The 14,009-nt window shown below is 52.3% G+C and overlaps 1 protein-coding gene across 1 annotated transcript in view; it reads right to left on the bottom strand.

Moving 5' to 3' along the window:
- SLC12A3 (solute carrier family 12 member 3) overlaps nucleotides 1–14,009 on the bottom strand; it is a 65,234-nt gene that overhangs the window by 18,692 nt on the left and 32,533 nt on the right. The window contains exons 15-23 of the mRNA XM_023210398.1: nucleotides 13,407–13,562; nucleotides 12,258–12,357; nucleotides 11,153–11,264; nucleotides 10,634–10,774; nucleotides 9,680–9,786; nucleotides 7,368–7,450; nucleotides 4,927–5,004; nucleotides 3,967–4,068; nucleotides 2,439–2,550 (exon numbers count right to left, since the gene is read on the bottom strand). Of these exons, the coding sequence (XP_023066166.1) occupies nucleotides 2,439–2,550; nucleotides 3,967–4,068; nucleotides 4,927–5,004; nucleotides 7,368–7,450; nucleotides 9,680–9,786; nucleotides 10,634–10,774; nucleotides 11,153–11,264; nucleotides 12,258–12,357; nucleotides 13,407–13,562 (991 nt within the window). The remainder of the gene's footprint in view (nucleotides 1–2,438; nucleotides 2,551–3,966; nucleotides 4,069–4,926; nucleotides 5,005–7,367; nucleotides 7,451–9,679; nucleotides 9,787–10,633; nucleotides 10,775–11,152; nucleotides 11,265–12,257; nucleotides 12,358–13,406; nucleotides 13,563–14,009) is intronic.

Here is a 14,009-nt window from a genome sequence, read left to right as displayed (position 1 = left end):
TGGAGTACGGTGGCGCAATCTCGGCTCACTGCAACCTTCGCCTCCTGGGTTCAAGTAATCCTCCTGTCTCAGCCTCCTGAGTAGCTGGGACTGCAGGCACATGCCACCATGCCAAGCTAATTTTTGTATTTTTAGTAGAGGTGGGGTTTCACCATATTGGTCAGGCTGGTCTTGAACTTCTGACCTCAGGTGATTCGTCCACTTCGGCCTCCCAAAGTGCTGAGATTGCAGGCATAAGCCACCACACCTGGCCCAAATTTAGATACATTTCAAAGGGAAATTTTTATATCATGATTTTATTTATTTGTTTAAATTTTACTTTATTTTTATTATTAAAAAATAGAGACAGTATCTGTTCTGTCACCCAGGCTAGAGTGCAGTGGTGTAATCATAGCTCACCGCAGCCTTGATATGGGCTCAGTGATCCTCCTGCCTCAGTCTCAAGTAGCTAGGACTACAGGCACATGCCACCATTCAGTTAATTTTTTTTTAAGTTTTTTGGTAGAGACAGGCTTTCACTATGTTGCCCAGCCTGGTCTCAAACTCTTGGCTTCAAGCAATCCCCTGCCTTGGCCTGCTGCCAGAGTGCCAGGATTTACAGGCAGAACCACTGTACCCAGTCAACATCACAATTTTAAACAGAAAACCAGCACCTCTTGCCAGGAAGAGGTGACCAATAAAACCCATGTTGATAAAGCAGGATCACTAAGTTCTGACCAGATGCCATTGCCTGCCAAGCCCACGTGTGCAGCCTACTCCTCTTGCTCAGGGAGACAAACACAGGTTACCAAAGGGAAGGACAGGTCAAGGCTAAACCAGGACCTTCTGCAGAATCAGCCCCAGAATTGGAGGAGAATTAAAAGGCACTTCTCACCAAAAGACTCAGTGGTATTTGCTGCCTCAACCCCTGGCCACTAAAGTCACCTCTTGTCTCACCAGAGCCTGCATCCCATGCATTGGGGACATTGCCTTAAAGCAGGGGCCCCTGACCCCCAGGGCTGCCAAAAGGTACCAGCCATGGCCTGTTAGGAACCGGGTGCATGGCAGTGAACGAAGCTTCATCTGTATTTACAGCCACTCCTCATCGCTTGCTTTACCATCTGAGCTCTGCCTCCTGTCAGATCAGCAGTGGCATTAGACTCTTAGAGGGCCATGAACCCTCTTGCAGGATCTTACAGGGCCAAGAACCCTCCTGATGATATGTCACTGTCTCCCATCACCCCTAGATGGAACCATCTAGTTGCAGGAAAACAAGCTCAGGGCTCCCCCTGATTCTACATTATGGTGAGTTGTATAGTTTTCTAATTATATATTACCATGTAATCATAATAGAAATAAAGTGCACAATAAATGTAATGAGCTTGAATCATCCCAAAACCACTACTCTCTCCCCGGTCTGTGGAAAAATTGTCTTCCATGAAACCGGTCCCTAGTGCCAAAAGGGTTGGGGACTGCTGCCCTAAAGGATTCTAGCCCCTACTTCATTTCTCAGCAGGAGGCGTGTTCTCCATCCTTCATTTCCCTTTTTCAAAAAATTATATATTTAAATTTTTTAATACATATAAAATATTTATATAAAAGTTTAAAATATTAGCCAGGTGCAGTGGCTCACATCTGTAATCCCAGCACTTTGGGAGGCCAAGGTGGGCGGATCACTTGAGGTCAGGAGTTCAAGACTGGCCTAGCCAACATGGTGAAACCCTGTCTCTACTAAAAATACAAAAAAATTATCTGGGCATGGTAGCACGTGCCTCTAATCCCAGTTACTAGGGAGGCTGACACAGGAGAATTGCTTGAACCCAGGGGGCGGAGGTTGCAATGAGCTGAGAGCAGGTCACTGCACTCCAGCCTGGGTGACAGAGCGAGAATCTGTCTCAAAAGAAAAAAATATATATTAAAATATATAAAAATTTAAAATATAGAGACAGGATTTTGCCATGTCACCCAGGTTGGTCTCGATCCAACTGCCTTGGCCCAGCCCATCCTTCATTTCATACAAGTTCCTCCTGGAGATTTGTTTTTTGTTTTTCTTTTTTGTCTTTTTTTTTTCAATTTTTCTTGCCTTTTTCTAACTTTCAATTTAAAAAATAGATTCCTTTTCTTTCTTATTTTTATGCTTCTTGTTGTCCAAACCCAGAGATTTCTGACTTTACAACCTAACTCCCTTCCCTGTCTAGCAAAGCCTAGGGCATCTGCATTTTATTGAAGTGGGCAGGAAACCAGAGCAACTTCAGAAAAGGAGAGAAACCTGCTCCTGCTCCTGCTCCTGCTCCTGCCCACTGCCATGGCCTGGAGAGAGCTGGCCCTGGGCTTTGGGACAATCTCAGAGCCCACCTGGGGGTGGTGGTAGAGGATCGGGGCAGGGGAACAGTCTTGGGTGGAGCTAAGATGGCACTGGTCCCTGCAGCAGTCGTCCGGGGCCAGCCCTCCGCACTTACGCCTTTCTCTCCTGGTCCATTCTGTTAATCTGGCCGCCTACGAACACACGGATCTTACATTTGCTCCACCTCTTCTTGCGGCCAAGGAGATAGGGAATGAGGAGGGTGAGGCCTGGCAAGGAGAGTCCCCATGAGTCATGACAAGAATACACTCAGGACAGAGCACTATGTGGGTTCCTGCCCCGCTCTGCCATTAGCAAACCCCTTCCTCTCCTCGCTGGACCTCAGTCGACCCATCTGTATAATGAACAAGCCTGACTAAACCCAAGATGCACATGGTGCTCTGTGGGGTAGGGTTTATTTGTGCTTGTGCAGTGTATTTAAATAAACAAGCTGGCGTCCAGTCACTGTGGCTCATGCCTATAATCCCAGCACTTTGGGAGGCCAAGGCAGGCAGATCACCTAAAGTCAGGAGTTCGAGACCATCTTGGCCAACATCCAACATCGTAAAACCCTATCTCTACTAAAAACACAAAAAATTAGCCAGGCCAGATGGTGCACGCCTGTAATCCCAGCTACTCAGGAGGCAGAGGCAGGAGAATCGCTTGAACCCATGAGGGAGAGGTTGCAGTGAGCCAAGATCCCGCCACTGCACTCCAGCCTGGGCGACAGAGTGAGACTCTGTCTCAATAAATACATACATACATACATACATACAAACAAAAATTAGCTGAGCATGGTGGCAGGTGCCTGTAGTCCCAGCTACTCGGGAGGCTGAGGCAGGAGAATCGCTTGAACCTGGGAGGCAAAGGCTGCAGTGAGCTGACATCACGCCACTGCACTCCAGCCTGGGTGACAAAGCGAGACTCCATCTCAAAAAGAATTAAAAAAAAAAAGCTGTCATTTCATAATTGAGGAGTTTCACATAAAAATCGAGGAATCCAGGTCACTGGCAGTTCTTGAAGAGTGAATATTTGACCAGTATGTGGGAGCCCTCAGCCCTCTCTGTTGTCTCTCCACACAAGACCAAGGACTAGCTGTCACGTATCACCTCGTAATCCTCTGTGCCTCAGGTCCTTATTTATAAAGGGGAGTTAATCATGACAGCTCCTACCTGGGGACTGCATTAGGTAGGGAATTCCCCGTCAGGCAGGTAGTAAGTGCTTGGCCTATTTTGGCAATTATTAATAGGATTCGTTCCATTGGAGCAAAGATATTTTCTTTCTATCTGTGACTCTATCAAAGGTAGGAGGAATAAAGCTGAAAGTCACTTTTTTTTTTTAATGGGAAATTTTTCACAGTTTTCCTGGGCACCACCCATTTCCCCATTTATATCACCTGCCTGTGCCCCTAAGGGCCATCCAGTCAGAAGATTCCATCTTATGGCGACTTCAGCTCTTCTCTCAAAGTTTCCCATTTTATAACCAAAAAACTAGAGGCCAGAGGGGTCCCTCCAGGCTCCCCTGAGCTCACTGGTGGGCCCAGGAGCCCCTGTCCCCTTTGAGAGCAGGCCAGGAAGGAAAGGGAAGGAAGACCACCCCCACCCCGCCCCCGCCGGGCAGGGGGCTGATCCAAGGGGGCCACTGACCTCCGTCGTCAAACAGCCAGTAGATGTCGATGGTCTTCTTGCCTTGCTCCGACTGGAAGACAGTGGTGGCCTGCTCCTCCTGCACCAGGGCCTCGGGGTCCACTGCAGGAGGTGGGGACGGGTCAGAGCAGAGCCAGCTGCTGCGCATCCTGGCAGGCCTGGCCCAGGGCTCCACCAACACCCCTTCTGATGCTGAACACGGGTTCTCTGGCAGGTGGAACAGGAACCGGGGCCCAGGACGCTCAGTGCTGTGATGTGCCCCTGACCTGCTCTCAGCTTCTCTCTCCCGGGATTCTGGTGAGTACTGGGGGTGGAGGCAGTCCCAGAGCCCTCTGGGTAGGTAGGGAAATGCAGTCTCCATTCCCTTAAACACCTCCCTGCGCCCTTCACAAATGCCCATAGGAGCCCTCCCGCCTGCACTGCAGGCCCCCTGCCTCCCGGGGTGATGGTGGGAGGACGAAGGAAAATCCTGCCGCACCCTGCATGGCCTTGGCAGGGGTGGGACAAGGGCCCCAAAGCCTGATAGGTGAGTCCCCATCATTCTCTGACCCTGAATTCTCCACCTGCATGGCCTTGGCAGGGGTGGGACAAGGGCCCCAGAGCCTGCTAGGTGAGTCCCCATCATTCTCTGACCCTGAATTCTCCACCTCCTGGCAATCTTTTTTCCTTTTTTGAGACAGGGTCTGGCATCACCCAGACTGGCATGTAGTGTTGTGGTCACAGCTCACTGCAGCCTGGAATTCCTGCCTCAGCTTCCCACAGTGCTGGGATTATAGGTGTGAGCCACTGCGCCTGGCTGCTGGCAATCTTTGACATGGCCAAGCCCCTCCAGTTCCCAACTCCAGTTACTCAGGCACCGTTACAAGAAAAAACCACCTTCCTCAACCAAGTTCCCAGGTGGCCCACCCCTAGCTGCCCCACAGGACGAGAGGGCCCTGAGCTCTGAGTGGGAACACTGACAAGCGCCAGAGACTGATGGCCTGGCAACTCTGGCGCTGGCTTCCTTCCCGTCTTCCGCTGGGTCAAACACGGGGTTAACTGCAAAAGAAGAGGCAGCTTTGTTCACAGGCTCTCCTTGTCTGAGGGCACCATGGGGGTCCTCCTTGACAGGGCTCCCTTAATGCCAGGAAGAAAGTCCCAAGGCCCCGCATGGCCTCCACGGCCCCACTGCACCTTGCCCTGGCTTCCCTCTGACCTGCCTCCTGCCCAGCTCCTCACACTCCAGTCATGCCTGGCCCGTCAAACAGGCCACGTACATCCCCACCTTGGGCCATGGTGGTGGGTGCGCCCCAGGCTGGAACATACTTTCCCTAGCCTTGGCCTCCTCAGCAAGAGGCCCCCTCCTGAGGCCACTACGCCCTGCACCCATTTTCTCAAGACACGCTCATGATCTGAGATGACTTATGGGCCCACTGGGAAGCGTCTGCTTTTCCCTCCAGAGCGGCAGCTTCTCAAGAGCAGAGGCTTTTTGGCTTTGCCGTGCCTGTAACCCCAGCACCAAGAGCAGCGTTGGTCAGGAGCGGAGTTACTGCTCTGTAAATAGTGGTTGCATAAATAGTTATTGACCAGCTGCTGTGTGCCAGGCATGCACTCAGCAACGGCACAAATGAATGGACCCAGCCCCTGGCTGCAAGAGACGTGGACTGCAAGCTCCCAGTCTCTCCAGCACCGCCTCCCATTTGTTGCCATAAACGTTATTGCTTTCACACCTCTAGATATTTCCTTTTTTTGTTTGTTTGTTTGTTTTTTTGTTTTTTGAGACAGAGTCTTTCTCTGTCACCCAGGCTGGAGTGCAGTGGTACAGTCATGGCTCACTGCAGCCTCAAACTCCTGGGCTCAAGCTATCCTCCCACCTCAGCTTCCCAAGTAGCTGGGACTCCAGGCATGCCACCACACCTGGTTAATTTTTTATTTTTAGTAGAGATGGGGTCTTGCTATGTCACCTAGTCTGGTCTTGAACTCCCAGACTCAAGCGATCCACCTGCCTCTGCCTCCCAAAGTGCTGGGATTACAGACACGAGCCACCACACCCAGCCTCTCTAAATATTTTTTAATTCAGAGTCTGCAGTCATATATGACTTTAAAATGCAAAACACATCCCTATTCAGGGGACCAAAATGCCCAGTTCCCATGGTTATTATGTATTCTCTTTTTTTTTTTTTTTTGCTGACCTCAAGGAATTTACATTCTGCTTTACTACATTGCAATAATGTTCGCTCAGTAGCACTTTGTTTTGTTATAAGTTCAAAGAAAATTCTCAACATGATATGTACATTCAAACTTAACATTAACCAAGTCCTGAATCATGACTTTTGTCTTATTGCAAATCTAATTTTATTTACCGTAAAAACCACTTCCATCTATATATTGAGTGAGGAGTGGGAATTACGTCTTTCTATTAACTGGATGATGATATGGACAAACATGCTAATATGGCAGCTGTTCAAGTACTTTATTTTATTCCATTGGGGAGATTGGTCTCATAATATCCATAGCATGATTTTTTTCCCGGTCATTATGTATTTTCATATTCCGGCATCTTCCTGCAGGCATTTTCCTCTCCTCTCTTTCCTGGTTTTCTATTACATCCCTTTTTATTTTTTTTGAGATGGAGTCTTGCTCTTGTCACCCAGGCTGGAGTGCAATGGCGTGATCTCGGCTCACTGCAACATCCACCTCCCAAGTTCAAGTGATTCTCCTGCCTCAGCTTCCCAAGTAGCTGGGGTTATAGGTGTGCACCACCCCTACACCCAGCTAATTTTTGTATTTTTCGTAGTGACAGAGTTTCACCATGTTGGCCAGGCTGTTCGTGAACTCCTGACCTCAGGTGATCCACCCGTCTTGGCCTCCCAAAGTGCTGGGATTACAGGTGTGAACCACCGTGTCTGGCCTATATTAGATCCTTTTGCCCTGACCCGACTGTGATTCGGGGAACTCTGAGTTCCAGTCCTGGCTCTGCCCCAGCTGGGAAGCATGACCTTGAATGAGTTGCCTTCTCTTTCTGAGAAACCTTATGGGCTCTAATGGACCATTAAGAGGCGGGCAGATCACGAGGTCAGGAGATCGAGACCATTCTGGCTAACATGGTGAAACCCTGTCTCTACTAAAAATACAAAAAATTAGCCAGACGTGGTGGCAGGCACCTGTAGTCCCAGCAACTGGGGAGGCTGAGGCAGGAGAATGGCGTGAACCCGGGAGGTGGAGCTTGCAGTGAGCTGAGATCACCCCACTGCACCCTAGCGTGGGCGACAGAGGGAGACTATGTCTCAAAAAAAAAAAAAAAAGAGGTGACTGTCTATGAGTCTGTAACCTTTTATTTCTTACTCATTTTTCCCTCTGCCATTAAAGAAAAAAAAAATAGATTCTAGAACTTTCTGGGAGTGGGCAGGGCATGTACTCACTGTGGGCCTGCATCATCTTGGACACATTGAGTCCCTCCCGCATCCTCATGACACACACACCATAGTTGAAATCAAAGGCATCGCTGGAAAGAGAGGAGGTGAGGTCCAGCTTCTCCCCGAGATCCCACCAGGGAGGTGACATGGCACCCAGAAGACCAGATGTCTAGGGTTGGTTCTGCCTCCTACCACACCCTTTCTGTTCTCTGGGCCTCAGTTTCCCCATCTGTATACTGTACAGGCAGAATTGGAGAGTACCCCAGGACTCCTCTAGCTCTACAGTCTGTGGCACTGTGGATCCTGCAGATCCGGTACTCAGGGTAACCAAGTCAGCCCTGTCCTCCTGATACATTTGGATAATTCCTCCCAACTCTGCCCATGGAGGTGGGGATGGTAATTATTACCTCCATTCTACGGATGCAAAAACTGAGTTTTGGAGAGTAACTTGCCCATGATCACATAGCGAAGGGAGTGAGCAGCTGGGATTACAATCATATGGCTGAGACTGTAGACCAAAGGACAGACATGCTCATGAGAAAAGCTTTACTCCTGCAATAGGCTGTCTATAAAGATGTCTGGAGGCCGGGAGCAGTGGCTCATGCCTATAATCCCAGCACTTGATCTGCCCAGATCAAGGCAGGCGGATCACCTGAGGTCAGGGGTTCGAGACCAGCCTGGCCAACATGGCGAAACCCCTTTCTACTAAAAAGTACAAAAATTAGCCGGGCGTGGTGGAGGGCACCTGTAATCCCAGCTACTCCAAAGGCTGAGGCGAGAGAATCACTTGAACCTGGGAGGCAGAGGTTGTGGTGAACCAAGATCGCACCATTGCACTCCAGCCTGGGCAACAGAACGAGACTCTGCCTCAAAAATAAAAATAATAAAATAAAATAAATTTTAAAAATTAAAGGTATCTGGAAGACTCTTGTTCCAAAGATGTATGTACTGCCTGATTGACACAGTGCCCAAGAGCTCACCCACCACTGGGGTTTGGGCCAATGGGCTGTGCATTGCCCTTCCTGGGCTCCTTAGATCATGTATCTCTGGGAAAGGACCTTTCAGGCCCTGCTTTTTGAAGGTTTGGAATGTTGGAGGTGGAGAGAGGCTGGAGATCAGGTATTCTATCAGTTGCTGCTGTAATTCCGTTAGCAGCAGCTGAGAGGATTGCTCTGAGTCCTACAGCTGGTTAATAGCATACCTGGAAGCAGGTCCCAGGGCCCCAGCCCTCAGCTTCGTGTTGTTCAGTGATACCACACACAACAACATCAACACAGAAAAGCCACTCAGGCAGGCATCTCTGGACCTCACACAGCAAGTGCTGATAAGAGTTTGGAGTCAGCCCTGAAGTCCCCAGGGAGTTCGGTCCTCAGGGCCTGGTTTCACTTCCCTATTCAGGGGCACCGCCTCAGAGTTCTTGACTGGCTCCCTGTGCACCTTCTGGAGCCCACAGGGAGGCATGAGGTTCTCACCTAAAAACTCACGTTTGCAGTTCCTCTGAAAAATTAAAAGATCTGGCAACATTGGGCCCACATTTCCGCATGGGCACTAGAGCCCATCCTGCATGGACACGAGTCAAGCAGGAGCCACTCTCGCTGGGTTGCCACAGTCTCCACTGCTCCCTATCACCCCATGCCTGGCCCGCTTCACTCATGGTGCTACCTGCCTGGCCCCAGCTGGCTTTGGTGTCCATGACTCATAGGTCAGAGACGGGCATCTTCAGCCTCAGCCTGTTTCTTCTTTAGCTGTGAGCAAATGGACTCAACTTCTTTTTTTGAGACAGAGTCTCGCTCTGTCACCCAGGCTGGAGTGCTGTGGCCGGATCTCAGCTCACTGCAAGCTCCGCCTCCTGGGTTCACGCCATTCTCCTGCCTCAGCCTCCCGAGTAGCTGGGACTACAGGCGCCGCCACCTCGCCCGGCTAGTTTTTTGTATTTCTTAGTAGAGACGGGGTTTCACCGTGTTAGCCAGGATGGTCTCGATCTCCTGACCTCGTGATCCGCCCGTCTCGGCCTCCCAAAGTGCTGGGATTACAGGCTTGAGCCACCGCGCCCGGCCTCAACTTCTTTTTCAAAGACAGGGTCTTGCTCTTTCGCCTAGGCTGGAGTGCAGCAATGTGATCTTCGCTCACTGCAGCCTCCAACTCCTGGGCTCAAGTGAGCTTCCTGCCTCAGCCTTCCATGTAGCTGGGACTACAGACGCCAGCCACTTTGCCCAGCAGGACTCAACTGTTTAAGCACCCACTACTTCTTTTCCACCTCTCAAGGCCCAGTGGCCCAAATTAACAGATCCCAAGCCCCTTCCTCTCCCCCAACTCACTGGAGGATGCCAATGTAGTCTTCCACTGTGGCTGGGTGGGCCGACTGCCAGTTCTTCTTGAACCCGACCACCAGAATGTTGGGCTTCATTCTCCCGAGACCTGCGGCCTGCCAGGGCATAGGGGTGAGATGGGGAACCCATCAGAGGGGCAGAGTTGGTGATCCGCCTGGCCAGAGGCCCCAGCTTTCTTATGTCTCCAGATGTGCTGATTCTCAAAAAAGAAAAAAAAAAAAAAAAATATATATATATATATATATATATACACAATCTTAAAAAAATTTGTTTTGCACAAAACAAAACTTTATTGGGAGAAAGATGGCTGATGGGAGGAAATACCTGAATTCCAGAATCCTCAATTCTAGTTCTTGCTTGGTCACCAACACCCTACATCCCTCCCAGGGCTCCCAAAAGTTAGAATTGGCCAAGGTGACACCAGCCCCCACAGGCTTCCAGGTCAGTTTCCCAGGTCCTGGGCATTCCGAAAAAGTGCCCAGAATCAGCACATCTGGAGACATAAGAAAGCTGGGGCTCTCGTCAGGCATGGTGGCTCATGCCTGTAAACCCAGCACTCCGGGGAGCCAAGGCAGGTGGATCATCCGAGGTCAGGAGTTTCAGACCAGCCTGGCCAACATGGTGAAACCCCGTCTCTACTGAAAACACAAAAAAATTAGCCAGGCATGGTGCCTGTAATCCCAGCTACTCAGGAGGCTGAGGCAGTAGATTCGCTTGAACCTGGGAGGCAGAGGTTGTTGCAGTGAGCTGAGATTGCACCACTGCACTCCAGCCTGGGTGACAAGCAAAACAAGTCTCAAAAAAAAAAAAAAAAAAAAAAAAAAAGTTGGGGCTCTTTCTGCAGCAAAAGAGGCTTAAGCAAAAGGGCCCCCAAGACTTTCTGCCTTCCAGGTTGTGCCACCGATGCATAAGTCCTGTAGGGGAGCCCCCAGTCCACGGCACCTGCATGAGGATCTGGACACCTTTGCGGAGGTCCTCAGCAATGACGTCCGAGTAGAAGGCCTTGATCTTCCTCTTGTTCAGCCACTTGGTGTGCCCGTTGGCAATGAGCTGGAGCTCAGGCATCCTCTGCTTGTGGGGTCCCTATGGGTGGGTGGGACAGGGGACATCACTGGCTGCCTTCACCCTCCAGCCTGAGATTCAGCCCCTCTCCTGCCCTGGAGGCTGCCCCAGGGACTTGACAGCACCCACGGTGCCCTTTTCTTTTGCCCAGATAAGGGAAACACAAGGAGTGGGGGAGACAGTGGGGAGGAAGGGAGAGGGAGGGAGCAGAAAAGAGGCAGGGAAGCTGGGGGAGAAGCCAGCAAGAGGGGCCAGGAGTGGGAGAGAATGGGGTCCATGGGGGTGCCTGGCTGGGCACCCCTTGCTCCGCATCCCCTCGGCCCCCACTCTGTGAGTTGACATCACACACAGGTGGCTCCCCCAGGAGTACTGCCCTGCGCCCCTCCAGGGGCCACTCACGATGAGCACGTGGCCGCAGATCATCAGGCTGAGGTTCCGGGTGAAGGTGCCCACAAAGTCCACCAGGGCCGGGCGGAAGTTGGGGGGCCCCGTGAGCACCAGGCACTGGGGGCTGAGGAGGGAAGGGAAAAGGGCAGGAACCATCAGGAGAGAGCCCATGGGGGTCTGGGTAGGAAAGGCACCTCCCAGGCTCCCTGAATGGTGGTGTGGCCACCAGCATGACCCTACATGCTTGGGGCCTTGGCTTCCCACCTATAAATCCAGGGTGACTTTTGGGGCCCTTCCTGCTCTTTTGGTGACCTCCACACTAGTCTCTCTGGTCCTTCCTGCTCAGGCCACCAAATGCTACCCCCATGCTTCTCCCCTGCCCTGTCCTGCCTAGCCCGGCACGGTGGGGGAAAGAACAAAGCCTGGGAGTGAGGAAGTCCGTCACTTTCAAACTCATCAGTTACCCAGGCAGGTTACTCAAGAGGCAGCAGATGACAGTGGTCAAGGGCCATGACCTGAGTCAACTGGAGCCAGACTTAATTTGGCCACTCACCAGCTGTGTGACCTGGGGCCAGTTACTTAACCTCTCTGTGCCTCAGTGTTCTTGTCCATGACTGGGTAGTAATTTCCTGGACCTCAGCCAGTTCTTGTAAGGCTGTGTAAGACACTTTGCAAGCACCTGGCTCATGGTAAGCATGACAAAAATAGATATTGCCAACAATTATTAGGATCTGGTGGGAAGGGGATGGCAGGTGCATAATCCTCCTCGACAAAGAGGGGAATCGGCTTTGAAGGGTACCCAGGGAAGGTTCATCACTGTTGGTTCCAGGGATACTGGGATGGGAGCTGCAGCAACAATCACCTCGACAACAAAGCACATTTCCACTGTGGAAACTGAGGCATGGAGAGGCCCCTTGACTTGCTTGGTCCCCACCAGGATATGCCCACCCCTGTCTCGTGGCAGCTGGGTGGCTCCTCCACCTCTGTTCCCTCTCAGTGGAGGCTGCACACACCCTGGGTCTGCCTGGGTCAGGTGACAGGTCTGGGCTTGGAAACTCCCAGGGTGGAGCCATCACCGGCCCTGGGGTCCCAGGTGGGTCCCGGCAGCTCTGCTCACCGGTAGTTCTTGATGTGGTCTTCCACCTCATTGAGGCCCACTGAGTAGTTCAGGGCCAGGTTGTAGGAGCCGGCCTGTACCGAGGAGCCCCAGTTTACCTCTGGGGGAGCAAGGGAGAGCAGTGTTAGGAATCAGTAGAAGAAACCAGACATGCGGTGGGATGGAGGCAATGTTGGCCTTCTTGAGGCACTGGACACCCGTGGGAGCAGGGCCACCTGGGTGGGCAGCCTATAGGGTGGAGGCCTGCAGACTGTGTGTGGCTGCACATTGAAAAATTACACATCAAGGCCAGGCACGGTGGCTCACACCTGTAATCCCAGCATTTTGGGAGGCTGAGGTGGGTGGATCACCTGAGGTTAGCAGTTCAAGACCAGCCTGGCCAATATGGTGAAACCCTGTCTCTACTAAAAATACAAAAGTTAGCCAGGTGTGGTGGCACACACCTGTAATCCCAGCTACTCAGGAGGCTGAGGCAGGAGAATTGCTTGAACCCGGGAGGTGGAGGTTGCAGTGAGCCGAGACTGTGCCACTGCACTCCAGCCGGGGTGACAGAATGAGACTCTGCCCCCCAGTCCCCCCTCAAAAATGTTATACATCAAGCTCCACACGATATCCTCCTGCCTTGCCAAACCTTCACGATGGCCTAGAAGCCCAGGTTGAGACTTAGAACCCCAGGCTTTTTCAGAGCCCTGTTTCCCGTCCTTAGGTCACTGCCACCCCAGGGTCCCTGCCTGCAGACAAGTAGAGACCTTGCTTGGAGTCCAAGATTTGTCTGCCTGCCATCCACACAGACAGCCCTCGGCCACCCCTGAGGCCTAGGTGTGCACAGCAGCCTGCTGACCCCTCTTGGGCGACAGCCCTAGGGAAGAGGCCAACGTAGGCCCTGGAAGCTCACTCAGGGTCCTTTGGACAGGGGATTCCCGGGTCCTGGGTGCCCAGGGATGGCTTAGAAGTCGAGGCATGGGCCCTGAGTGTGGACGTCCCTTGGGGTTCCTTGCCACATGGGGAGGGATGAAGAGGAGGGGCAGAGAGGGGCCCTGGACAGCACAGAGCCCAACTCAGGGCTCTCCAGCCGGGGGCAGAGGGCAGGGCCGCCTGCATGGCTGCCCTGGGGGAGAAGGGCTGCAGCTTCGCAGCTGAGATGCACACCTGGCTTCTTGTAGATCACATAGAGCAGGAGGAAGAGCACCACACCGATGGCGATGAGGGCCGCCCACCAGGTGAGGAGGAACATGATGACCACAGAGATGATAGCCCCGAACAGCGCCGCCCACTTGTTGTAGTACTGAAATGAAGGTCTCCACCCTGGGCCGAGGGCATCAATCAGTGAACATGCCTGGCACTCTGGAGCCTCCTTCTAGGCCAGAGCTGCTGGGCAGGGCCTGGCAGTAATGCGAGCAGTGCCCAGAGCCGGGGTCCCAGCCTGTACCCACCAGCCATGAGCACCACCCACCCTGCCTCCTGGGGCTGGGTCTACAGGCTCTGGGGCAAACCACACACCTGCCTCGGCTGGCATTTCACCAGGAGCATCCAGCTCCGGCCAAATACGGCCACAGGACATCCCATGTCAGCAACAGCACCAGCTCCCATGGTGCCAAGGGGGTGAGATGGAGGGGGAAGGACATGATTCTGACTGGCTCCCCACCAGCAGGCCAGGCCAGGGCTGCCACTAGTGACAGCTGCCTCATGGCGCAACTTCAGGGCCATCATGAACATTGGGGTCTATGTAAAAGGTGGCCTGGTAAAAGGCAA

Source organism: Piliocolobus tephrosceles, chromosome 17 (genome assembly GCF_002776525.5).
Source record: "Piliocolobus tephrosceles isolate RC106 chromosome 17, ASM277652v3, whole genome shotgun sequence".
NCBI classification, from domain to species: Eukaryota; Metazoa; Chordata; class Mammalia; order Primates; family Cercopithecidae; genus Piliocolobus; species Piliocolobus tephrosceles.
This window is presented reverse-complemented; position numbering and strand designations above follow the sequence as displayed.